The sequence below is a fragment of the Rhamphochromis longiceps genome, linkage group LG14 (assembly GCF_057381845.1).
Source record: "Rhamphochromis longiceps isolate RC_006_pf linkage group LG14, R_longiceps_female_GT1.1, whole genome shotgun sequence".
Lineage (NCBI taxonomy): Eukaryota > Metazoa > Chordata > Actinopteri > Cichliformes > Cichlidae > Rhamphochromis > Rhamphochromis longiceps.
The window spans coordinates 23340250-23367970 of record NC_140570.1 but is presented as its reverse complement, the minus strand read 5'-3'; the positions used below and the strand labels follow the sequence as shown (position 1 = coordinate 23367970).

Sequence of the window (27721 nt, the reverse complement as noted above, 5' to 3'; positions counted from 1 at the left end):
TCCTCTCCCTTACTGCTTCTGCTCTCTGCAACTCTGCTTTATTTGTGGTTGACCCAATTTCCAGGTTTGATCCATCCTGTGGTGTCGAGGCAGACTGTGGAGCAGCAGACTGACTGACTGACAGACAGACACAAAGCACATCAGCGAGCTGGCATCGATGCCTATGCTGTGCCCACCCACCCTTTTGCAAGAATGAACCCATCACTCTCCGCCTCTTGGTGCCAAACCCAGATCCGCTTCTTTGTCTTTGCGGCTCCAGACACAAACATGCTACCCCCTCCTGCTCTGCCACAGCACCATTTACTATTTGGTCTGAAGACAGAACTGCAGGCTCATCCTTCGTTTCACTGACTGGCTGTAACGGCATGCACTACACTACAACTTCACAAATTCCGCTCTTTATAACCTATGGCCAGGAACAGACCTGAGATACTCATCATGTCAGCAAAGCGGAGGCAACTCTCTGGAGGGCGATTGTGGAGGAAGAGACTGGAGATCTGGCTTGGCAGCTTATCCATTTGTCTGAGTGCATCATGACTTGATCCACCTCCACAAAGTGTATTTGGAAATCTGAAATGATTGTTCAATTTCACGAGATTGAATACTGTAATACTAGTCTAGTGCTGCAGATACCAGTTGTTGTCTGCCTGGCTGAGTCAAAGCTGCTATTGCTGCGGCTGATGATGACATATAAATGTCTTACATAACTACATTACATTGTGCAATCAGGGCAGAGGGGTCTGAGGAATCAGGACACAATGGTTTTATAATACCCAGAGATGATCCATGAGAACCTCTATGGATTACAGAAAATGAGGCTGACCCATCATCATGATCGGTTATTTAAAGGGATAGGTTGACATTTTGGGAATTGCGCAAACTCTTGCTCATAGCTGGATGATTAAGCTGACACCACTCTCTACAGCCAGGACACAATTAGACGATAAAAATAATAATACTAATAGAAGGAAACTAGAGAAAACCGGCTAGGTCGACTGTGTCCAAAAGCACCCACCCATACCAACGCTTTTAAAACAATTTATTTATAACCGCAAGATTTTATACCACATTAGTCATTTCTTAGTCTTTCTGCTAAGCAAGCCCAACAGTTTCCTGGCTCCTGATTCATATTTAAAAGAAACTAAATTATTGAAATGCAAGCAATTATTATTTGTACTGCTATTATTTTGAGTAGCTGCACACAGAAGGGTGCTTAAAACAGGGGTGGGCAATTAGGCCACATTATAGACCTAATTGTAACATGTACTCCTACCAGCAGCAGTTTATAAACTGATAAAATTAATATTGAAATAAACTGAGTTCAGTTTATCGGTCAAAGCTTTTGGCTCAAATGAGTTGTACATAAGATTAAGTTCTTATTTGAAACAACAGCAGTCGCTCCAGTATGGGACGAGTTAGACTACCGTATGGAAAATTCTATGTGTCTAGAGGGGAACACATAGCATATGTCCATATGAGCATTGTATGATTTTATGTAAAATTTTTATATTTAGCCATGTAATTTAAATTTGCTGCAAGCTTCTATGCCCATTACTTAAAAGAAAAAAAATAAAGTCTTTTGGCTTAAAAAGCCTTTTGAAATCGGATAATTCCTGTTGCTACGCCCTTTAACTCTCTTAGCAGAAACTGCCGTTTGCTCAAAATACAAGTTTTAGTTGCAACACCATGTGAGCCTCTCCATCCTTATTGCTGTACATTTCTGTACTTCCTTCTTGTTTTTAAACCACACTTGTTTCATTCATGTTTTTCTGGGTCTGCTTCCCCGCTCTCTCTAGGTCACAGAGGCAGTAGTTGTTGCTGCTGAGTCAACATCACAAGTGGAACACTGGTCTGCTCTTTGAATTACAAAGACACTAAAACAATAAATAAAACAACAACATACACTCACACATAAGACATGACTATTAAGCTTATCATAGGCTACTGACTGCTACTTGACTAATCCTATCAATTCCCGTGTCTGGAAGCAGGCTAAGTGCAACCATTCTCAGACTGTCTAACAGGTGAGGCCATTAATCTATCTGGATCATGAGCCACTTACAGGTTGTCCACATTAGACAGGCCTACACTTGTGTTCATAATTCTACTTCTTCATAATTACTTGTATTACATTATTTTTTCTGAATTAGAATTTTTCCAGAATCCTTTAAAAAGACTATTTTCGTTATATTTACCTAAATATTAAAAATCCATAAATTAATGCAACAAACTGAAATGCCTATGGGCTTGTGTCCAGCAACCTGGATTGAAGATTGTAGTCTGTACAAAGTGTACAAACTGAGTGTGTGTGTTGTGCAGCGATATAGCGCGTGTGGTGCTATGGCCGACTGAGATAACTTCTTATCTTCCTGTACTATTTTCGATATGTTCTGACTTGTCTGTCCTTTCCAGCACCAGTGTATTTTGTTTGTGATTCTGACAAAAACAGAATAATTTAATAAACTCACGTTAAAAAAACATTTTTTGTATCTTCTAGATTCAGACATTAAATGCCAAATATAAACCTACATACTAGTTGGTCTCTGTAGTTGTTTGTTTTCAGTGCGCCGCATATAAGCAGCAGTGCACTGGTTGCTGGTTGGAGAGCTAAGACAGCATGAAGGAAGCTAACAGCAAAACATTTAGCTTTCTTTATTTGCAAAATACATTTCCTTATATTTTGCATATTTAGGCACAGCCTGTTGCAAAAAAAACTAAAAACTGGATTTATTCCAATTTCATTAGTTAAATGTATGAAAAATGTCAACGATAACATATTTTGTCAGACATAATATAGTAATTTTGTACCAACAAGATGATTTCCAAAGAGCTGTTAGCTGAACACTTAGCATATCTCAGCATGGTGTGCAGTGTGACCTTAAAAACATTTGTGGAAACTGGACAAGTAGAGGACTAAAGAAGTGGCAAACCTAAAATAAACTGATAACTTAATGAACCATCTATAGCAGATGACCGGCATTTGCCATGTCATGTCCTTGAGAAAAAAAACATATCCAACAAAGACCTGACACAGGACATGAGAGATGTAGATGGATCAAGTGCCAGATCCATCTACTGTTTACAAAAATCTCATGAGAAGTGGTTTCACTGGAAGAGTGTCAAATTACTCCAGAATAGGACTGATCTTTTTTTTTTTTTTTTTTTTTTTTTTTAAAATAGTGGCAACAGGTGTTATTGAGTGATGAATCCAAATGTGAAAACTTTGGTTAATGCATAGCCAAGAAAACAGTCCTCATGAACTGGAAAAATAAAAATAATCTTAATTCTAACCAATATAGAAATTATCTATTAGATTACATTAGTCTTGACACAGCCTCTGCCACCACATTAGATCAATTGCTCTGGGCCCCTTTTATCAGCTCCATCACCTAGTGGGGGTGGGGGGGTCATAGTTTGGTCCCGCCTTCACTGTTGTGATTGGTGAGGGGGTAGGGACAGGCTTAGGGCGTCGGGGGGTTCCCCGGAGGCATCTTCCTTGGGGGGCTCAACCCGGGGTAGCGGTCACGTCCGGTTGAGGGCTCTGTTGGCTCTCAGGTGACTGTTTCCTCGCGGCTGCGTGCAGCGGGGCTAGGGGAGGGTCTGTGCTGACGGACGTGGGTTACTGACCTGGCAACCTGGCTGCCCCTGGGTGGGTCCGGGATGGGCGTGAGGTTCTGGGGGCGCTCCGTCTCTGGGCTGGGGCCCGGGCCGGGCCTCGGGGGCTCGGGTCCTGGTTGGTGTATTGCCGGGGTTGTGGGCGGGTGGGTGCATGGGGGCCCGGCCCTGGAGAAGGGTGCCGCCGGTGCATCGAGCCGCCTGGGGGGCTCTTCAACTGGTGGGGGGGATGGTCACATCTTGCAGGAGCTTTCTTCTCTCAGGAACTCTCTGCAGGAGGGGGAGATACAGGAGAGGTGGAGGAAGATCTCAGCCTGGGCGTTTACCGTCTTATGTAGTCTGGAAGATGTGTGGTTGGTGGGGTGGGTGCAGTTTTCTCTATGGTGGGGTTGGGTGGACTGTCCAGGGCTCTGTGGAGCCGGGGGGCGCTACTGCACTGGGCCCCGGTCTGATGGGCCTGGGCCCCCCTTCCCTGGCGGGTCGCGGAGGGTGGGAGTGCCTACTGGGGTCAGCGGGGGAGCTGGCCCCAGGGAGGGGTTACCTGCCCCTCCCTTCCTTCCCTCCCCATCTCCAGCTGCCTCCCTCTTCCCGCTCCTCCACAACCACCCACACATGCAGGGCCTTGGAGTGGGGGTATGTCACCAGGGTGCAGAGGAGGCTACCCCCCCCCCCCCCGTCCCCTTCTGGCTGCCTCTGCCTCAATTTTATCCCACAACTTAGACATTCACATTATTCACACTCTCATTACACATACATATAGGATCTTGGGGGTGGGCACAATCACGGAGTCCAAATCACCATCAGGGTGTATACCTCACCCCTGACGTCGTTGCCCACCTCTCAATTTTAAATACACTTAGTCATTGAGGGTTAGCAGGAGGGACTATGCGCTTACCTGCTGCTCCTTGGCAGGTAGCTCCATGCCCTCCTGGGTTTTAATTGCACCTTAGAACACATATGCATCAACACTACAATGAGCGGGTGGAGGGAGGTTTGGAGTCTTCTCCCACCCCCATTCTCTGCGGCCTGCTGGAGCGGGAGGGCTAGTAGGAGGAGTTGGCCGTCCGACTGCGGTCTGGGGTGTGGGGCCTCCCTGCTGCTGCGGAGTCGGGGTGGTCTGCCTCTCCCCACCGCAGGGAAAAGGGTAACACCACCTGGGTCTGGGTGCAATTCCCCCCTCCAGGGGCAAGGGTACCTAGACCCGGTTTGTAGAGTACGCTTGGGGAGTGTGATTGTGTGTACAGCGTCTCTTTATGTCTGTCTCCACGTTGGTTGAGTGTGGAGTGAGTGCATATGAGAGCATGAGGGTGGGAATGGATGTTTGTGTCTGTGTGTGCCTGTATGTCTGTGTCTATATGTCAGGTTGGGTATCAGACGCCACCTCTCTGGGGACACCTCAGGCCCTCCAAGGTTTGGAGGCCTATCTCCACCCACCACCACTTCCCCTGCCGGTGGCGGACTCCCTCAGGTGTCGGTGTGTTGGTGGTTCTTTGTGTCTGGGGGTGGGCGTCCGGGTGCACACCGGCTCACTCCTTGGCGGCCGCTTGTCGGGGCCTGGGGCCTGGGGCTCGCTCGGGCCCCTTTGGAGGTGGGGTGCCCCCGGCCTCTCGGCCTAGGGCTCGGTCACTCAGGCGCAGCTGGGGGCCGGCGGAGCTCACGGGCGCGTCACTGCAACTCCCCCTGACTTCTGCTCCGCGGCTGCTGGGCGAGCCCTCATCTGGGACTCTCCTCAGCTCTTACTGGGACAGTGGCGCGGCTGCCCCTCTGTTGGTCTTCCATGGTCTCTTGTGTTCTGGGGGCCTCTGGATGTCTGGAGTTTTGATCTCCTCCATACCCGCTTCACACCCTGGAGGACGGGGCTGTGGCCCCCCCACACTCCCTAGCAGATCATTACATGGAGAAACCTTTGGAATGCAAGCATGCTGATCCACACAGGTATGCACACATGGGTATTCACAGACGCGGACTAAAGCTTTCTTGGCTGCTGCCTCAAAGCACACTGTGCGCTGTCTATCTTGCGTGCTGCACAATATCGTTTATTACTTAGTAAATACTGATATCTATGACTAGCTAGTTTATTGTGATGGTGCTTTGTTTTCTCTATTATTATGTTGCTCTTTGTTGTTTGCTGTCTCCTCTGTTTGTTTTTGTTTGTTTGTTTGTTTGTTTTTTTTTCTCCATACAGGTGACCCAGGAGTTTTTTTTTTTCTCTCTCTTCCCCCCCCTTCTCACCGTCTCTTCTCCCCTTTGGTTTTCTTTCTTTCTCTCCCCCTCTTTCTCTCATTCATCCCCCCTGTCCTATTTATTAAAAAAAAAAAAAAAAAAAATGACAAAGGATGAACTGAAGCTCTGCCATCACGTAATGTCGCATACTGCTGTTTCTGATGTCATTTAGAAGAAAAAAAAAAAAAAAAAAGAAAACTTTGGTTAAAACTGACACAGGAGGTGATGAGAAAGGTACAACAGTGTCTACAGCAATCTGTAAAACAAGGTGGAGGCTCTGTCATGGTTTAGGGCTCCATTTCAGCCAGTCAAATCTTGTTAAAACAGATTGACTTATGAATGGAGAAAGGTACCAATAGGTTTTGATCCACCATGCAATCCCATGTGGAAAGTGGGCAACAGCTTCATTTTTCAACATGAAAATGATCCCCAACCCAGCGTCAATGCAGTAAAAGCATACCTGGACAGAAAAACACATAATGGAACACCAACAGTCATGGATTGGCCTCCCCAGAGCCCAGACCTCAACATTATTGGAGCAGTGGGGGATCATCTTGACAGACAATGGAACAAAAGGCAGCCAACATCGAAGAAGAGCTTTGAATATCTTTCAAGAAGCCTGGAAAACTATTTATGAAGACTACTTGAAGAAATGACAAAACAGCTTGTCATGAAAGAAAGATTCTTCCTCAGCCTATTAATATAAGACCACGATCAGGTCAGTGTGGGCAGATATCAGAGACCATGACAGCAGGAAACAAACTTTTTGATTGGCACATTCCTAATCTATCTAGCCTTCACATTTGAGCCTTCTGGTTTTCTTTCAGACTTAGAAATCCGAATTGTTCACCATTCATCTGACGAGTAAATGAAGAAATCTCTGTACGTTTGGTTTTTGGTCTTTTGGCCAACAGCTATTTCAGGATTAGCAATTCCAAAGAATTTCAAGCTAGGTGGAAGAAGCACAATGATGAGTCATTCTGAAATAACTTTGATGAGTTCTTCTGTTATTTGGTCTAAAATTAACTTTATTTTACTCACTATGCAGTTTTAAACAAAGCTGCAAACCACAATCATCCAGTCAGGCACAGCCACATTTTAAGTGAAAGCTAAATTTATGACTGTTGCTCGTCTGAAAGATCAAGAACAGCGTATTAAGTCTGGTTACAGCTTTAGCTTCCAAAATTGTGCACCGATCTGTTTTGTAAGAGGAAACTTTAATGCAGTTGCAGCAGTTAGGCAAATAAATCTGCTGATCAACAGAAAACAAAAAGGATTTCAATGTGAACCGTTGCAACTTTTTTTTTTTTCTCTCAGTGATAGTAAAATAATTCTCTTTGGATTTTGGAAACTTGGTTGCACAAAACTAGCTGCAAGGACTCACTCTGATTTACAGATTCTGAAAGGAAGATTCGCCTATAAAACCTCCTTGGTTTCTGGTATATTACTATTTGTATGGTGCAAAAAAACAAAATAAAGGAAAAAAGAAAATAAATTGAAACCATTCTTGTACCTGTACAAGTATATGACAAATGCTCTTAAACATCCCACGGGAGATGAACAAAGGGAGCATTGAAAATTAATCTAAGTACCATCTTAATGAAAGAGGAGGAATGACATGTTGCTTGCCAGGACAAAGAAAGGAATCTTATCTCCTTGACATGCATTATCTCAACATTTGTGCAGTAAACCAGTCCAGTGTGGGCGATTCTGCAGTACAGATAGTAATAAATCGAACTTATTCCCCTTTGAGGCTGCCCTTTGGCAGCTTTTACAGGCCTGGGGTGACGTCATTTTATACAGCAGGAAAGAAATGTCAGCACATTTACTGCAACAATTACCAGCAGCACATGACAAGGGTCACAGGATACTCGTGTCAGATTTGCATCAATCATATGACCTTTGAGATTGAGGCTGGGATAACCGTAATAGCAACTCAAGCTCAACAAGACTTTGATACTTCCTTGTTTGTCAAAAACCTTACTGACGCAATAGAGTACATTTTTTTTCAGTTGATATGGGAAGAACGCAAATAGCAATGGGCAGACTGATCGTATACTTGAAAAGATCACTCACCAAAGATCTCCCCACTCTTGGCATACTCCGTGACTAAATAAAGCATGTTCTTCGTCTCCATCACCTGAGAGAGGGAGAGGATGAAGGAACAGGGCCGAGGGGGTGGGGGAAAAGAGACACACAAAAAGAATTAGATTAAGTAAAAATAAATTTAAAAAAAAAAAATAAAAAGAAAGAAGAAGAAGAAAAAGTAGTAGTAGTTAAAAAAAAAAACAAAAACCAAAAGATAAAAATAGCCAGAAATATCACACAATTGACTACAGGGCTCAATGTGTGTTTAAACTGCAGTGTCTGGCGTTCGTAAAATCGTGAGAAAAACTAAATGCATGAATGGCACGGGTCTAAATATGGCAACCATGTAAAAGAATGGAGGTGGACGGTTGGTGTTGTTGAGTATATCTGAATGGTACTTAAAGCCTTTCCATCCTCACCCGGTGCCGTGTTGTGTAGGAGGAGGAGAACCGATTTAGAAGCAGAAACACTCAGGAGATGAATAGAATGAAATGCGGAGGGGAGAGTCAGATGCAGAGAAGAGGATGAATCAGACACAGCGAGCCAGACATTCACACTAGAAATCCCACGCTCATTGTTTATGATCAATTTTCCATCTGTTACACTGACCGATTCATGGATTTAGGAAATTAAAGCCTTTTTCTTCCTCTTTTTTTGGTTGGTCTTCATTTTGTAACAAACACATTCTCTGTCCTCTGTTTACAACCGATTGATGAATTAAATCTGGGTATTGGTACTCTGTTGAGAGCCAATACAGCATCTAATGGAAAATAAACCTTTTCACAACAGACATTTTGACCTGGCGCAGCAGGAAAAGCACAGGTGTAACTAATAGTATTAACGATGGCTCTGTTTCATGTCGGCGTGCCAGTAAACCAGCATGGAGAGTAGTGGGGCCCTGGCACTGGCCCCACCTGAGTAGATGTAGTCATTATTAATGATATTAAATCACCCGTGTTTGACAAGATAAAATGCCCACTGTGGGAGAGAGCAGTTTTTATTCCGTGGCTGATCTCACAGCTTCTCCTGTGCATGAATAACACAAACATGGGATTGCTACCTTCCTATATTGTTGGTCATTTTCTAAAGTTCATACATCCGGGAAGGCAGCAGAGCTATGGGCAGACAGATGCAGCAGATGTTTTGGGCAACATCTGCAAGAAGTGCCAACATTGCCATGTGATAAAAATCTACAGTTTATTCTTCTACTTTAATTTTAGAGGTAATGCACATTAGTGAACAAGAGTGATGCTCTTGTGCAACTGGAGGGAATGATTTTTGACACCTGTGACAAAAACAAACAAACAAACAAAACTATCACAAGCACAACAATCACAGTCTAAGTGGTGGAAATAATAAAAAGCAAGGCAATTTTCATCATCAGGACTTTCTGATCAAAGTAAGTAAACAAGACAATGAATAATTCATGACAAACAAAATTACAGGGGTTTGAAAAGTTTGATGACATGCAGTAAATTCTGAAAAATGTCATAGTTTGAATTTTAAAAACCAATAAATGGAAATGCACTGTGTGTTAGTGCTTGTGGGCTGCTTTGGCTGTCCTTTGAGATAACTTCACGCTTGAAGATCTATTAAACATTATTTTAGATACCGTCTACTTTAAGTATCAGACTGTGATAAAGAGCACCTCTAATTTCCTCTGTTAACTAAGGGACTTATTGACCTGACAATGACATGAATCTGCTGATTTTCAACATCCTAAACTCGGGACTCTGTGATCGGCTGGTCAGCTTCACTTATGCTTGATGATGAGCTGGACCTTTTCATGCGTGCTTGTGAAGACAAGTTCACCAACATGTGGAAAACCTAACAATCAATCTAATTAGACACTTCAGTCACCTTCAGAAGATTGCTAGCTTAAAGAAGCTAACAAAGCCAGTAAGTAGCTAAACCTCTGTGACAAGACAGGAGGCTTGTTATAAGCAAAGGAATAAAGCAGTTATTAGGAAAATAATAGCACTGAGTGAAAAAAAGTCTGATATCCTGTTATCTGGTGAAGTAATCAACACACTGGAAAATTAAGTTTTTTTGGTCATATAACTGTGTTGCACATGCTTTTGTTTGGTAAGGTAAAATGTGTCAGGTAAAGGTGGGTGTGCAGAAAGTCATTTTAAACTAATCATCTGTACATCCTTCCAGTGGAAGAGCACTTTATTTCCAGCAGTTTCAGTAAAAACTTATTGTAGTTTTGGGGGAAACTGAAGTTTAAAAAATTATTTTAGTATGAAAATAAAAAGTTTAGTTGACAAAACCAAAAAACTAAATATGTTTGGCTTGCATAAGCCGTCAGTTATAGTTACCTCTAACTGCAGTTAGATAGGAACCCTCCCCAATAAATAAATAACATAATAATTGCAGCTGCTACCACTCTAGTATTAATCACATTACAGTATATTGTTTTAATAAAAACACTGTGAAATAGTGATTTATAGCTTTAAATGTAATGAACTGAATGGGTTTTCACACCAACCATTGATTGCAGTGTTCGGTGTACTGACATGGGGTCAGGGTCAATCCAATACTATCCTTAATGGATTCAAGCATTTTTCTTTAGTATGACTCATATTCAAATGAAGCACACACATTGTACTGGCATTACTCTCAATAACAAAACCTCTTTCAATAAATAACATCGACTGGAATAAGAGCGAAAGCAGAGAGCTGAAGCCCTAAAAACAGCCAGAGGATTAAAAGATGGACAAAAAAAGTTTGGAAGTCAGATCAGGGGCCAATACAAGAAAAGGCTACACGACACATGAAAAACAAGAGTCCGGATCCGCTGTCCTGTATCTTTGTGCGCCTTCATTGGCAGCAGCTTTCCTCTGGGCCACAGAGCCAATCCTAGTTTATGAGATTGGAAAGGAAATCACTAATTGACCGGCGCTGATTGGATGGTTAGGCTGCTGGAAATAATGATACGCACCAAAATAACTCAACAGAAAGCTGGAACAGTGCCAGATGGTTGTGTAATGATAATGAACGCTCATTTACTTTTCCTACACAGTAAATGTAACAGGACCCAAAGGCTTATGTAATACAGTGGGGCAAAAAAGTATTTAGTCAGCCACCGATTGTGCAAGTTCCCCCACCTAAAATGATGACAGAGGTCAGTAATTTGCACCAGAGGTACACTTCAACTGTGAGAGACAGAATGTGAAGAAAAAATCCATGAATCCACATGGTAGGATTTGTAAAGAATTTATTCGTAAATCAGGGTGGAAAATAAGTATTTGGTCAATAACAAAAATACAACTCAATACTTTGTAACATAACCTTTGTTGGCAATAACAGAGGTCAAACGTTTACTATAGGTCTTTACCAGGTTTGCACACACAGTAGCTGGTATTTTGGCCCATTCCTCCATGCAGATCTTCTCGAGAGCAGCGATGTTTTGGGGCTGTCGCCGAGCAACACGGACTTTCAACTCCTGCCACAGATTTTCTATGGGGTTGAGGTCTGGAGACTGGCTAGGCCACTCCAGGACTTTCAAATGCTTCTTACGGAGCCACTCCTTTGTTGCCCGGGCGGTGTGTTTTGGATCATTGTCATGTTGGAAGACCCAGCCTCGTTTCATCTTCAAAGTTCTCACTGATGGAAGGAGGTTTTGGCTCAAAATCTCACGATGCATGGCCCCATTCATTCTGTCCTTAACACGGATCAGTCGTCCTGTCCCCTTGGCAGAAAAACAGCCCCATAGCATGATGTTTCCACCCCCATGCTTCACAGTAGGTATGGTGTTCTTGGGATGCAACTCAGTATTCTTCGTCCTCCAAACACGACGAGTTGAGTTTATACCAAAAAGTTCTACTTTGGTTTCATCTGACCACATGACATTCTCCCAATCCTCTGCTGTATCATCCATGTGCTCTCTGGCAAACTTCAGACGGGCCTGGACATGCACTGGCTTCAGCAGCGGAACACGTCTGGCACTGCGGGATTTGATTCCCTGCCGTTGTAGTGTGTTACTGATGGTGACCTTTGTTACTTTGGTCCCAGCTCTCTGCAGGTCATTCACCAGGTCCCCCCGTGTGGTTCTGGGATCTTTGCTCACCGTTCTCATGATCATTTTGACCCCACGGGATGAGATCTTGCGTGGAGCCCCAGATCGAGGGAGATTATCAGTGGTCTTGTATGTCTTCCATTTTCTGATGATTGCTCCCACAGTTGATTTTTTCACACCAAGCTGCTTGCCTATTGTAGATTCACTCTTCCCAGTCTGGTGCAGGTCTACAATACTTTTCCTGGTGTCCTTCGAAAGCTCTTTGGTCTTGGCCATGGCGGAGTTTGGAGTCTGACTGTTTGAGGCTGTGGACAGGTGTCTTTTCTACAGATGATGAGTTCAAACAGGTGCCATTCATACAGGTAACGAGTGGGGGACAGAAAAGCTTCTTACAGAAGACGTTACAGGTCTGTGAGAGCCAGAGATTTTCCATGTTTGAGGTGACCAAATACTTATTTTCCACCCTAATTTACGAATAAATTCTTTACAAATCCTACCATGTGAATTCATGGATTTTTTTTTCACATTCTGTCTCTCACAGTTGAAGTGTACCTCTGGTGCAAATTACTGACCTCTGTCATCATTTTAAGTGGGGGAACTTGCACAATCGGTGGCTGACTAAATACTTTTTTGCCCCACTGTACAACTGAATCACCAAAACTGTTGAGTTATCAGTGGTTAGGGTTATTTTGTGAAAAGCAGCGGCCATCATGGTAACTATGTGAAATGAGTTTACCTTCGGCTGTCTAAAACGCCAAGAGAGTCCAAAAATCACGGTCGTTCACTTTCGAAAACACTATTTTGTGAGTTGACTGAATTTATCTGAATGCTGTAAAAGTGCCCAGGTGGCACATGGGAAATTATTTAGATGCAGGATTTATTTCCCTGAAATATTTTCAGTATATGCTCATACTGCTAATAATGTGCTCTGGTTTAATAGTACTAATGAATTAAAAACATTAATATTACCACATTTAAAATAAAATCAAATCACATTCACCCCAATTAGCAGCATGTAATCAAAAAGAAGGGAAAAAAAGTGTGTACAAAGTGAAATACACTTGTTCAACAACATACTTTTTGACTTTCCATAGGAGAAATGAGAAATAAAGCTCTTAAATGTCCAATTATCAAACTCTGGATTGTGTCTCGTGCATTCAGATGTAAACCAGTATAACACTGAAGTATAACATACTGGCTCCTCTGTCTGCAGAAGGGGAAGAAAAAAGTTCATGTTCTTCAGCATTCTTGTCTATTTAATGGTTTGTGCTCATGATATCATCCAAAAATCAACTTGGTGAAGAAACCACTGAAACGTACTTCATCTGAAAACAATCTCAGCTCAAGGCAAAGAGACATTTTACTGCAAATTAAAAAACAAAAGAAAACACCAAACTGGCATTGTTTGCTGATGGTGCCCACAAAATTTAAGAATATGTGCAAACGTAAATAAAAACAGTACACAAGGCAAGCTTGAAGCTGGAAGTAAAATCCTTTTTATTCTTCAACACAGCCTGAACTCTTAAGCAAACCTTCTTGTAATTTCTTTAAGTAGTCTTTGGGAATAGTTCTCCAGGCTTCTTGAAGGACATTCATGTGCTGCACAATTCTATGGGGAGGTCAATCTATGAATGATAGCGCTACAAAGTGTGTGTGTGTTTTGTGTTTTTTAAATCCAGGTATGCTTTTACTGCACTGACAGTGCATGCTGAAAAATAAAGTTGTTGCCAGATGGTGAATTAAGGTCTGACGGAACATTTGTGGTTTCAGTTTGTTTTAGCAAATACAAACTGACGCGGTGACTCGTGCTGGAGTCGAGCAGTCAGTTACAACTCATTTTAAAACACACGTCACATATGATGAATCCAAAAATAATTTGTTAAATTTCTGCCGCTGGTATCTTCATACAGTGTGCAACACATACAGAGATGAAATAAGTGCAGAGAGCCAGTCAGTCATTAACTATGCACTCATATCTTTAACTGCAATGGCAGGTTCTGCTAGGCCACAGTTGTGTGCTTATGCATTAGAAAATGACCTGGACTGCTCCTGCGTTTTCACACTACTATTACTACTGCTACTACTACTACTACTACTACTACAACAGCAAGTTCTCCTCCACATAAATGTCTCCTTGCAAATTCTTGGGCCCTTCAACAGCTGTTACTTTGGGTCCACACAGTCACTGCATGTTACACATTACAATCTCGCCCCTGCCTTCACAAAGATAAACTTTGACTGGAGACGTGGAAAAGTGCACGTATTCATTCAAAAGACGAAAGTAATATCAACAGGCTCCGGAAAACTTTTCTGGGTGAAAGAAAAATGACTCATAATGTCCTCATCAATGTACATTTTCAACAAATTACTCCACACTCTGAAGCATGTTATCCTTACTCACCCGAAAACATTGTTTCCCCAACCACAAATATTGACCCATGATGTTCTTTTTCTGTCTTTTTTGTGAGACTGTTTGCACAGTTAGGGCTGATTGATGATAAAGACTAAGCCAGAGCACCCATTACAGAAGTTTACATTAGAAAACACTCTAGCAGTGCGTGTTAATTTGGGCCTGTGTGATGACGCTTTTAATAAGTTCCGACAAACTTTTTCGTAAATTGTTAAATTCCTGTTTAAATATATGCAGTACTCTGGGCATTCTTCCAACATCACCTCTACAGTGTCTGTGACAAATCGCAAGAGATTGGGATTGGATGGGTTAAAGAAAAAGTCAGATCTAAGCACTCAAGACAGAAATAAATCTCTGGAAAAACTCTTGATCAAGGCTTGTCAAGTGGGAGACAAACGCTAAGTTTAAAAAAAAAAATGACACTAGACTACTTATCTTCACAGCATTGCAACACAGGGGAATAACAATTAACAAATATTTCCTTTTGGGAGAGACATAAAATGCACCAGAGACTAGAAAAAAAAAAAATCGTGCCATGCTGTAGTCCAAATCAAAGTAGAAAGATGAAATCAGCACATCGAAAAAGATTAATCGTTTAGTCCCCATCTGGCACTCAAAAGATGCTGCGCTACACACAATGAAGCCAAAGACTCACCTGGTAGAGCTTAATAATGTGGGGGTGGTCCAGCATTTTCATGATCTGAACTTCTCTGTAGATCTTCTCCAGGTTGACGGCATCCAGCTGGGTCTTGTCGATGATCTTAATGGCCACCTGCAGAATCAAGCATCAACAACACAACTGTAAACAATCAGTTTCTTAATAACACACAACGGAGTCATTGTTAAAGCTCATCAGAGTTTGATGGACAATGACAAGGAGCTCCCCAGATTTACGCAAACACTAGTGCAGACAGGAATTTAATGTTCTCCAAGCAACAAAGGCGGACAGTCTGCTCCTCTTCGGGGTTTCTTTGTGCCTTTTTTTTGTGGAAATAAGAAAACTGTTCGTGAGATAAATACAGCTTGTACCGAAACCTCCGTAAACAGCCTTCAAATAATGAAATATTACATCGGAGATCCCACTGATGCAACCATCTGCTTTACTGGATATACACACGGCCACAATGACACGAACAAGTGTAAATCACACACGCAAAACTTCCAACACGCTTGGCTTTGATTAACATTGGCCGGGAAGTAGCAGAGCAACATTAACATCTCATCTTTAGATTGTCTCATAAACAGCATTTCATCAGAAGTGCTCCAAGCATCTGTGAGCGAAGCTGAACGAGTAAACAAAAGGGGACCCCGGCAATCACACCACCGTTAGACTGAGCTAGAAAACTCACCTGAGGGCAGGATTTTAAAGCACTGAGCTGAAACAACAAGTTTTTAGATTTAAATGTTTTATTCAGAATTCTGAGTCAGAATTTATATTTTCAAAGAATTTATTAGACTTTGATTTATTTTATTTTTTTTAATTTACCCACCCACACACAGAATTATGAGGGCAAAAAAGAAATTCTTAATTCTGAGTGGGGGAAAAAGTCTGAATTTTGACTTTCTGGGAAATTCAAATAAAAATCAAAACAAGAAATACAGGAATATAACTTTTGCTTTTGAATTTATTTATTTATTTATTTTTTTAAAGATTTTTAGTAGCCCTAATCAGCTACCAAAATAGTGGCTATTTATTCAAGTTCCTTTTAAGCAATTATCTCTAAAAAGCATCTAGTTACTGCTTCAGAAACGTGAATATTTAACATTTTTCCAATTCTTCCATGATATAAAACTGAATAAATTTGACTTCTGGAGCTGCTTAGACAAAACAAGAATGTGGCAGCACAAACTATAGGGTACTATCTTAGAAAGGCAAGTCGGGTTACAGAGCCATGTGGTTTGAGGATTTATCTGATTCCAAAATAATACTGTCTGACACTGGATTTTCATCCGGGCACTTATCACAGGCATTTTGTCTGCAGCGTGACGATCATATAAACAGCAGATTCTTTTCACATTACTAAATTTTTCATCAGGAAAGTTGCAGTGATCGACTATCACGGCACACTGCATATTTTGTTTTTGGGTTCAAGCCCACTGTGTCAGTGAAGTGGTATTATTCAAGTAAGTCAAGGAAATGTAATGCATTCTTGCTTTTAATTTTAACGACAGATCTATAACTTACTGACCTGCCTTTAACATATTAACAGTTTGGACTTACAGATGAGCAGCAATGGGTATTTTGATAGGTTTAACACTCTCCATTATCATCTCCCTAGCTACGTACAGGCAGGCGTTCAATTCAGGATTAAATCTAAATCTTTTAATGGCACTCCAGCTACCTGTGCAGACCCTTCGGGCATGAGATTCAAAATCTTTGGTCTGCTACAGAGGGACAACAGAGCACCTAACATGAAAAGATCTGTGCTACCTGATTACATTGTCAACAAAACTAAACCCACACACAGCACACAAGACTTCTCATGAACTGTGCTGGCACAAGGTCACTGGAGGACAATGAGTTAGAGGTGAATTTAGCTCATACAATGAAAGCAGAAAGACATGATGACGCTATAATCAGATATGGATAGATGTACAACTTGACACACAAGACCAGAAGGGAATGGCTCAACAGTATGTAAAGCCACAAGCTGCAATATGTACTTACTGGGATGAATGGGTCAGTATCACATGCAGGGGCCACGCACAGAAAGAGTATGTTATTTACACAGAGATAAACCTGTCCGGGAATATGCCCACACATTCACATCGTAACACAACATCTGCCGTTTCATGTGTCAGTACACTGGTTTTCTTTACACTATGCTAATATCGCTTGTGCCCGGGCAAATTCTCAAGGCAGATGGCATCACATAAGTTAATAGCCTGCCACTCGGGCCGACCTTGGCTGCTGTAAAATAAAAATAAAATTTTTTAAAACCAACAGTGCCAGGCCCACTGCCAGAGCTAGGCAGCTGCATTTGTCCTTCATACTGACCATCACTGAGTGACCTCTACCAAACCCGGCCTAAAAAACAACCCATGTTTTCATTCATCTTTAATACCACTCCAGCTGAGGGAGAGGTGTAGTCGCTTACTGAAATCACCTGGTGTAACGTTTGCCTGAACTTAAAACCTGCATTCACAGAGCTGTTAATGTTACACGGTGCAGATTACCTGGCTAGACTAATGCTGTGCCACTTTGCGTGCTTTAATAACCAGAGTAACAAGATAAGAGTCTACAGAGCCATTTTGTTGCCTTGTTATTCATTAAACCTACCAAGGGTCTCGCCTGGATGATGTAAATCTGTTTTTTTTTTTCTGTATGGTGTAATCAGTTGGAGGCTCCAGAGATCAAAGTGTGCAGCAACTCTCCAGTCTTATCACTGTCTCACACAATACAGCTTTTATTTTTTTTTCTTTGCCCCTTATCTTTTTCTCACTGAACACTCTTTACAGCAAATTCCTTGTGTCTCTGTCATTACAGCAGAAAGTCGTGGCACTCCGTGGTACTGGTTGAGAAAGGGCCCTTCTGACAAAGCTGACATAAAACCAGAAGTACACTCACACAAACCCCGAGCCCTGTTCCCTCTGCTCTCATTCTGCATTACCTAAGAGTGTGCAATGTTTGTAATATCACTCCAAGCTTAGTTAAGACCCTCGACCCCCCCACCCCCCTAAAAAGCAGTGTCTGCATGCAAAATACTTTGCTTTCCAATTACAGCATATTTGGCATGACATACCCTGCTCATCACAAAGCTCTGAGCAGTGCTGGGATAAGAAACAACTAAAAAAAAAAATCACATCATTACTTGAATTACATAAGGGGACCACCGACCCATGCTGCATGCCCCAGATACGGCACCAACCACTCTTGAGTAGGTACTGTGGCTACCGTCTGGGTCATTAACCCAACGGATACATGTGCAGAAAATCAAATAAATAAGAATAATAATCAAACGTGCATGTTTGCAGTTTGTGTTTCCCAGCAGCGCTAGTGGTCAGACCTTTTTTTTTAATTTATTTTTTTTACTGGCAGTGATGTCAGCTGAGAGGGGTGAACGTGCAGTCATTCACTGCTCATGTACCTGCAAGCTTTCAGGCACACCAGCTGTTGCTCGAACCGGAGCAGTCCAAGTGGCCGGTAGTTATGTGATCCAAAGATGCTATTTAGTGCACGGTGCTGGAGAGCATTTCGCTATCTAGGGGTGTCAACTTGTGCATAAAAGTTATATAACTCCGCTAAAACAGTAGCACAAGTTAGCTTTCGGGCTAACTAGTTTGCTCACACACTCACCTCCGTCTTGGTTATGCGGTGTCGGGCCAACTTCACCACAGCGAAATTGCCCTTTCCTAAAGTGCGCTCGATGTCGTAGAAGCCCACTCGGACCGGACCCCGGATCAGCGGTTTTTGGACACTGTCAGCCATGACCATGCTGTTCTAAAACGGGACTGTTGAGTGGAAGAGTAGGAGGCAGCCAGACGTGCAGGGACACACGAGGGGCAGACTGGGGCTTACTTGAGCAGCTCGAGATAAAGACGAAAGGAAAACAAACCGCCCGCCACCGCCGCTGCTGCCGCCGCCGCCGCTCGAAGCGTGTCCATTAAAATACACAAAGTTGATTTCTGTGTCGCCCTCGGCCGCCTGAACGCCACTGTGGCGACCCTGTCCGCTAGTGTGGCGATACGAAGCTGGCCATTTGCTGAGCCTGCGGGCTGTCACACCACGTTCGTCAGTACAATAGAGCTATAATATTTCAGCTTGAGGCGCCTCTATCAGCGACAGAGCACACGAGTTGACTTGCAAAGAGGCATCATGTTCTCCGGTTGACGTGTATTGACGTCAAAGCCATAGGGGTATTTGTACAGGGGGCGGGGCCACCGAGCCGCTCCACACTTCAGTGCCAATTGGTTGCCAGGACAACCAGACCCACCTCTTACGTCAACCGGTAAAATTGCTATTCTGAAATCTGTTTGCTCGCCTGCCCTTCTTGATTGCACGCATAGGTAACTTTGAAGTTTTTGCCCTGCAGGTGTTTAATAAGCTTTTGTCAGCTGCGAGTGAAAAATGCAGGGGGAGACAGGGGCTAAAAGCGGTCTGAACCGGCCTGAAAGCCTCCAGAGTGGGGTCTGCAAAAAAAAGTAAAAAAAAATAAAAAATTTAAGAAGCAATAAAACCATCTATCTATCTATCTATCTATCTATCTATCTATATATATATATATATATATATATATATATATATATATATATATATATATATATATATATATATATATATATATATATATATAGCTGATTAATCCAGCTATGCAACGTGCATTATTTCTAATCTATAACATTACATAATGGAATATGCAGAGCTCCATATAAAATCAGACATTTTATCAGCCACAAAGAAACTTTTGTCAGCTACATGACAGCACCATCTGTTGGCAAAAGTAGAAAACTGAAGCGAGGCTCCATATTTTCCTTTTCCTCAGTGCTTGACTGATTACGCTCCATGCTTTCAAGCAGCTTTAAAGCAGATCCCACCAGTATATCTATATTATTATTAAACAAAGAATGCAGCCAAAATATCTTAACTACACATCAGAAAAAGAAGCAATCTTCATGTCGGAATTACAGCACAGCTCTGCAACTGGCACTGCTTTTCTTCATGTTGTGTAGTGACAGTCAAACGGAGAACAGTGGATTGCTAAGCAGGCAGGCAGAGCAGCGCTCCGAAGGCCTCCGCTGTCACGCATTGACTTCCTGAATGTAAGAGTTCCAGATGTGCTTTTGGCATTTCCTGTCTAACATTCTCCAAGAACACACTCAGCCTCTCCTTACTGGGCTTGCTACATCTTTCCAAGACACCGATCCAACACCCACTCAGTGCACATTTAGAAAAAAACACAGACATTTGTATATGTAACGTAAAGAGTGATCTTTAAAAATGAACATGGAAATGCACATGCACTGATTAACGTGTGATATATTTTAAACTGGCCTCAAGTTTCTGTCAGATCAGTGGGAAAGTTGAACCTCGTGCACAATCAGGTGGAGTCAGGAAACCGCACAACTTTGAGGTTTATTTTGGGCACAGCAGTTCAGCCATCGGTGTTTCCTCATGTTCTCTGCTGGGCTCTGACATCAGAGACCAAACAGGAAGCCTTACACAGGGATGACACCAAAGTTCAAGTTTAGAGAAAAGGTCAAAAAAGTCCCTGGGTTGGAGTCTCCATCACAGCAGCAAGCCAACAAGCAAACCGTCTCTGTCTTCTGACTCATCATATCCTTTGACATTATTGTAAAAAGAGAAGCTGAGTAGTTTAATGTGCGATTGTTTACAAAATGAGTAACTCTGTGGGTGTGCAATATTGCAGGATTAGGCTAATTGCATAATCTGTTATGTCAGATTCAGCAGTGCTGCTGCACCACCAAGATGACCTGAACTATTAATGCTTCTTTGGTTTCATTAATGCCTCCTAAAACTTCTAAAAACTTTAGTGCTGCTGTAATGTTGCATAATTTATTAGAGCCGAAGGTTTAAACTGAACAAAGGAAATAAGTGGGCACAAATATGTGTTTTTCTTTGAGTTGAAAAAAAAAACCCTCAAAGCCCATTCTGTTAGCTTAGCTTAGAGACCTGTGCACACATGACCTGCATCTTTAGCTGCTTGATGAATTGGTCTTACCATTTATTCAGTTAACTTAAAATATAACACAATTTTTAAGGACAGCATTATCAGCAGTCTATCAGATGGCCTGCCCCTTTAGCCTAAATTACTTTAATACAGGATCAAAATTTGCCTTGGAAATTTGTGCATTCTCCCCAGGCGATAAATAGACTAATGCTTTTGATATTCCACTTTAACTTTTCTGTAATATCTTCACCCACTTTTCATTAACCTTATGAAATATTAGAACCTTTATGGCATGATTTGGTTTTATATTTTTGCAGTTTCCAGCCTTTGCATTTCAGTGCATAGCCTGTCATGTAGTAAGTGCCACTATAAGATTAGTGGATTACAGTAAGGGTCTCAACAGCTGTTGGATGGATTATTATGAAATTGTATACACACATTTGTGCCCTCATCAGAATCACTTTGGCAATCCTTCAACTTCTCATCCTTTTCTTTTTCAATCAGATTTGATCGGCTTCAGCTTTATATAGTGTGTGGAACTAGTCTGCAATTTTGGGCATCCATACTACGATGGTGAATATGGAAAACAATGTGTCTACATCTATCAGCATGCTATCACAGTGATTCACGGAGTTAACAGTGCCATTGGTCTGACTGTAACACATTTTTATTAAAACATCAGAAATATAAAGTCATGTGTACGTGAATACCAAGTCATGGACAAAACATTAAGAACCCCTGTTTTATGGAATACACTGATTTGCAGACAGTACATTCTACATGCAGGACTAGAAAATTGAGTGAAACCTGTACAGATATGGCCAAGCTGTTTAGAAATCCTGCACCGCACAGTGTAACTGTAGTCTGTCTGTGGTTGACGGACATTTGCAGACACCGGTGTTATCCATAGATCTCATTTTCCACCCATCCAGTCTGACTGCGGCAGCGCCGGCTTTGAGCTCTGCAGGGCTCGTAAATGTCATTGGTGACAAAGCCGCTCTCATTGTCCACACACGACACATTCTCATAATCGTTGCACAGGGAGTCATGGGACGGAGAACCGGAGTACTTTGTCATGATTTCTGCTGCTATCCTGCTGTCCAGAGCAGTGTGAGGCAGTTTGGTAATGTCACTGTAGGCATAAGGTCCTTGCACAGGGCAAGATGAAGCTGTTGCTAGCACCCACTGTTTTGATCTGCTGGGATAGCTTTCTGTTTCTGTCTTCCTCCTAAATATGAAAGAGGGCCAAAGTTAAAATCAACAGGACATACTCATATAATCAAATGCATTAAAAAAAATTGTTATAGCTGTCTGTTTTACCTCTTAGCATGCTGTTTGTAGCAAAAGAAACCAACAGCTGCAAACAACAGCAACAGTAGCGCAGGGATAGTCGCATAAAGGATGTAGGAAATGTCGAGGGTGTTGCCAGAGAAAGATACTGTGAACAAAAGAACTTTGCTTGTGACACAGTGGTTTTTCATAGCTTCCCAAAACATACCTCAGAGTATCAAGAATATTTTCTTTCCTTTCTTACCAGAGGATTCAGGTAGTGCTATTTTTATCCTTTCATTACTTTCTGTGGTTGACAGTATGCTTGGAATCAAAGATGGAACTAGAGAAACCAGAAAACAAAATCAACAGGTGCGTGTGAAAGATATTTTAAATGATTCGATTACTCCATGAGATAGATATAGATATATATATATACATATATCACATAATGTATGATTTCACTAAACTCACCCATAGATAGACTATTACAGCTGACGCATATGATGCATAAGTTCTACTGCAGAGGACAGTTGCATTTTAATTTCTAGAAAATTTAGCAGTTAAAAAAATAGAGTTCTCCAAAGAATCTTCGTGTTTTATCTTTATATGGTTGGTGGCTGGATCCTTGGCTGCTCCAGTCTGCATACCAAATATGCTTAGACAAGATGCTGAACCTCAGGTTGCTCTCCAATGCATTTATCGGAGTAATGTGTGTGAAATTTAGCTAGAAAGGATTTATGAGTAGAAAAAAAAAGTGCTTTTATGAATATGTTTGCATGGGTGAATGACGCATGTAGTATGTAGCCCATTTACCATGTTTCTCGCAGAAAAGGTGTTTAAAAGAGGTCACAAGCATGTATAAATTTTCTTTAGCCTTTTATGTGTTTATGAAGACTGTAGTAATACCCAAAAGAATGAGGCTGCAGATATAAGCAATGAGAAGGGTGGCTGAGCTCTCCCTTAAAGTAATGGTGAAGAGCTTGGTTATTCAAAATGGATTTGGAGTAGAGCTGCTGCTCCTCCACATTGAAAGGAGCCAGTCGAAGTGGTTCAGGCATCTGATTAGGATGCTTCCTGCAGGTGTTGGGTGTCTCAAAGGACAATAAACAAAATGTAATCGAACATACAGAATATTATGTATAATATAAAAATTTTCATGCGATCACATTACATGGAATACATGGTTGTTTTCAGAATGCACAGTACACAGCAGACGTTGTATCACGTTCTAATATTAGCATTTCTAAGCTGACAAGTACCTGCATGTGCTGTGTTTCTGTCCTCAGTAAATACTGGTACTTTTTCTGCAGAACAGGGAAATAAATTAGTGTTATTCAGAGGAAGAAAGCAATACATGGGTGAGACTACTAAAGGTTGCTTTATGGAAAGAAATGAGTCATTTTTTCCCCTCTTTTCATGTAATCAGCTATATTTTAATGTCGGTTGTAAGAAAACATACCATTAAAACTCTTTCTGTTTAGTTTTAGCTGCTGGCAGCAGTGGATACATTGTAGCAGCGATCCCTAGACAATAAAATTCTAGTTTTGTAGATTTAGGAACTAAAAAAACAACCAAGAGTACCAAATTTTAACATTTTCCAGCACTCTTAAGCCAGCTAGATCACTGGTATGTGTGAGGCATACCAGCTCACCTTCTGCGTATTTGCAGACAAAGTTGTTCTTGGAGCTGCAGTTTTCATCATTCCACTGGAACAGGAAACGACCCTCAGGTGTTTCAGAGGGCTGGTGATACAAAACTACGCACATTTCCTTACCGCACGATGGCTCGTCCCAGTGCCAGTTCCTGCAACAAATAAGATGCACAAGTTTAGACTATATATTAATTTTCTTTCATTCTTTTGCTTGACTGCTGACAGAGACAGATGACTATTCTTACTCACCCCTATGGGCAATTTACAATCACCAATTACAAACCTCATTAAACTGCACGTGTTTGGTCTGCGAGAGAAACCTATGGTACCTCAAGAGAATGGACTCAGATATAACGAGAGCGTGCAAGCTTCACTGGTGGATGCTGGATTCAAACACAGGACCCACTTACTGTGTGGCAGCAATGCTAACCACCACACCACCGTGCTGTCCTGAGCTCAAACAGTGTGTCATTTATTTCTATCTTAATCCCAAATTCTTGCAAAGGACATTAGACATTCCTTCACTCCCACACAAACATCACCTAATCCAATATTTTTTCTGAGTCATCATTGAATACAGCCTTTTTCCACTTCCATCTGCAGCACACTGTCTCGGGGGCCACTCTTACTGTTTTCACAGATGCAGCTTAAACATTTACACAGATGAAAAATATATTTTAAAACAAAGAGGAAAAACCTGAACTTAGCCTTGCTTCCATCCAGCCAGTAATACTGCGAGGGGCAACCTGGGCTTGACGTCCCGACGCTGTAACGTTGCGGGTTGCGACGGAGCCCGATCCAGAAGTCGCCATCTCTATTGGTCAGCTTTTGTATGTACCTCTCTATCAGTTGCTGCTCACTTTCCGTCTCGATGCTTAGCAGCTCGCCTCCGTCCAACCTGCAGGCCTGTCTGGCATCCTCAAAGGTCAGCCTTCGCCTGCTGTCGTGGATGTAGGACGCCTTGTAACACGGACGCTGTGTCCCGCTCCGGCATATTCTTTGCCCTGGACGCCAACCGGGAGCATTGAGGATAAAACAAGATGATAAATGCAGGGTTTTTGTTTTCTGAACCCTTCCTGTGGTATCTGTGTGGCAGGAAGATTTTAAGCTGCTTACAGTGTCACAGACAAAAAATAGGAACCAGAATGTTTGGGTTGCATTGCCAAATTCTTTCCACTGCAATGGTACAGATGGTACTGATATTTATACCTTTACTTTCAAGGGCTTAAAAAAGGGTTTTTTTTCTACATCAGTCTCACTCCAGTAAAAATAATTTTACTCTCATTTTTTCACATTTCAAAATTTGCTGTCTCAACCCTCTGTATGTCCAGACTCAGTTTTAATCACTGTTTTTCTGACTTCCACATCCATCAAACTAAGTGTGTCAGGCTGGTACATGATATTTTGTCATGGGAGAGAGCAGGGCAACCATATCAAAGCAGTCATCAGAATAATGTTTTTCTAGGTTTTCTAGATTTTTAATTAGTTTATGCGCACTTTATCCTATTGCATCTGATGAAAAGAATGAAGAAATATGAGACCATGACAGGCTAAAAAACCTCCCTTGTTTCCATTTTCTTATACTAAAATGCACAATTGAATTTGTTGTGTTCTGATTGCCTATACATTCCCAAGAACAATCGAAAACACGTGGCTGTGTTTCGCTGCAGTGCGAGGTTGTTGAAGTTTGCTAAAATTAAACTAATGAATAAACAATTTTAGTAAAACTGAAGTAAAACTAAGAACCAAACTTTAAAAAAGGGTAAAATCTGAATTAAATGACATTGTGTGCTGATAAATCTAACTAAAATAAAAACATACAGAACTTGTCTTCAGCAGAATCTGCAAGTTAAATCAAGATCAGCAAAGTCATTGCTATTTTATAACTATCATTAATTAATAGTAGTTATGCAATGAATGAATTAGTCAGATTTAATCAAGTTTCTTCATGGTGCAAACATCCTTTGAGACTGGGTCATGTGAAACTTCTGACTTTCTCAAAAGTCACATCAAGATTTTGAGTGATACATCATATGCACTAATCAGAACCTTCATTAGGCACTACAGTCATTAAAGGATGGACATGGTCACCAACAGTTAGGTAGACTGTGGCATTTAAACAACACTGAGTTGGTACAAAGGGACCCAGAGTGAGTCAAGAAAATGTCCCCCACACCTTTACACCAGCACCACAAGCCTGACCCACTGATACAAGGCAGAATGGATCCTTTCCTGCTGTTTACACCAAATCCTGACCCTGCAAACCAAATGTCACAGCACAAATCAAGACTCATCAGACCAGGCGATGTTTTTATAATCTTGCAAACCCCATGCAAACTTCAGCTTCCATTGCTTTTCTTAGGCAGCAGTGGCACCTGGTGTGGTCTTTTGCTGCTGCCCATCATCTTCAAGGCTTTGATATACTGTGTGTTCAGCTATGCTCTTCTGCATATCTTGCTTGTAAGGAGTTGGTATTTGAGTTACTGTTGTTTTCCTATCAAATCAAAGCAGTCTGGCTAGTCTCCTTTGATCACTGGCATTATTTAACCAGGAAATCCCTTGAGATTAATATCTCTTTCAAGGGAAACATGACCAAGATCTCAACGTCTGCCCAGACGAGAAGTAAGCCAAACAACGCCAGAGTGACTGAGAGAAGTGCAAAAAGTGTTGCAACTGTCCCAGTCTCTTCAGCTTTTCACAATCAATTGATCCTAGTTAGCTACTTGCTGCACGTCGCTTACGCTAGCCTGGGAGAGACAAGGGATCAAACCATGGGCTAGAAATACCTTCAGACTGGCTCGCAGCGGAGACTGTGAGGGGAAAAACTACAATACTGCATACGGATTTACATTATGTTGGCGTAGTTATGGCTATTGTTGTGATTAGGCCTATAGTTAGCAGCATTATTGTATCCTTTTAGTACAGTTAAAGGTGTTAAATTATAATTCTTCCTCATATTAAATGAGTTCGCCCACCTAATCGCATGCTGCTGTGCTGTGAGTTTGACTGCTGTCTGTTTATGATTATAGCACACACACACACACACACAGACACACACACACACACACACACACACACACACACACACACACACACCGAGGACAAGTTTTCCAGCGGTTCTGGTTTAAGCCCGTTAACTTAAACATTAACAACAACAACAACAACACAAATACAACTCATGGTCTTGTCATTCAGATATTATCGAAGCTTTCTCAGCGAAAAACAAAACAAAAACAACAAAACTCGTACAACTCGGAAATAAAACTACTATACGTTTTTTTTAAGGGAGTTTTCCCCACTTCGAAGGAAATTCTTACCATTAAGTTTAGAAGTGGAGCCAGGCTGGAACAAAACGGCGATAACAGTGCCAAACAGCTTCATAAAATCCATCTCTACATGTTCACCTAGTGTGCTGGAATCGTAAATAAGGTGTAAACTAGGGAGTTGGGATATGAGCTTGAGCTTCAGACCTCCGTGGTAAACACAGTGATGACACAGAGGGAGCAGCAGAATAGTCTATTCAGCCTAAAAGTGGGTCGTCTTGCTGAAGGCGTGCATATGCCGTCTGCTGAGGCGGAAAAAAGAAAAAAAAAAACCAGGAGGGAGAGACAGAGGCCGATTTTTGAAAAAAAAAAGAAAAGAAAAAGAAAAAAGTACATATGTCGCAAGAAAAAATAGAGTTTGTGTTCTTTTTAGCTGTAATCACTGAGGTATAAGTCCGCGCAGTTCTTAATCAACAATGCAGTCCCATTTCATATATACTGATGCCATGATAGGATGAATAGAGTTCTTTGTGCATATCATGCGCGTTG

The 27721-nt window shown here is 41.8% G+C and overlaps 2 protein-coding genes across 3 annotated transcripts in view; both read right to left on the bottom strand.

The window, feature by feature from the left end:
• Positions 1-19200, bottom strand: part of sik2b (salt-inducible kinase 2b) — a 61134-nt gene extending 41934 nt beyond the window's left edge. For both annotated transcript variants that reach the window (XM_085380648.1, XM_085380649.1), the window contains exons 1-3: positions 18655-19200; positions 15013-15129; positions 7915-7978 (exon numbers count right to left, since the gene is read on the bottom strand). In XM_085380648.1, the coding sequence (XP_085236774.1) occupies positions 7915-7978; positions 15013-15129; positions 18655-18792 (319 nt within the window). In that variant the 5' untranslated portion in view covers positions 18793-19200. The remainder of the gene's footprint in view (positions 1-7914; positions 7979-15012; positions 15130-18654) is intronic.
• Positions 19201-21628: 2428 nt separating this feature from the next.
• On the bottom strand, positions 21629-27432 carry laynb (layilin b). The gene is made up of 7 exons (XM_085380918.1): positions 27227-27432; positions 24607-24913; positions 23910-24061; positions 23518-23562; positions 22521-22598; positions 22307-22424; positions 21629-22214 (listed from the first exon to the last, which is right to left on the bottom strand). Exons 1-7 carry the CDS (start codon positions 27297-27299, stop codon positions 21887-21889), a joined length of 1101 nt encoding a protein of 366 aa, XP_085237044.1. The 5' UTR covers positions 27300-27432; the 3' UTR covers positions 21629-21886.
• Between the last annotated feature and the right edge of the window lie 289 nt (positions 27433-27721).

Excerpts from the sequence above, each read along its gene's own strand:
- laynb (XM_085380918.1), bottom strand. The coding sequence starts at position 27,299 with ATGGATTTTATGAAGCTGTTTGGCACTGTTATCGCCGTTTTGTTCCAG. Across the intron at positions 22,425-22,520 it reads AGCACTACCTGAATCCTCTG|TATCTTTCTCTGGCAACACC; the intron begins GTAAGAAAGGAA and ends TTTTGTTCACAG. Across the intron at positions 22,215-22,306 it reads TACAAACAGCATGCTAAGAG|GAGGAAGACAGAAACAGAAA; the intron begins GTAAAACAGACA and ends TTTCATATTTAG.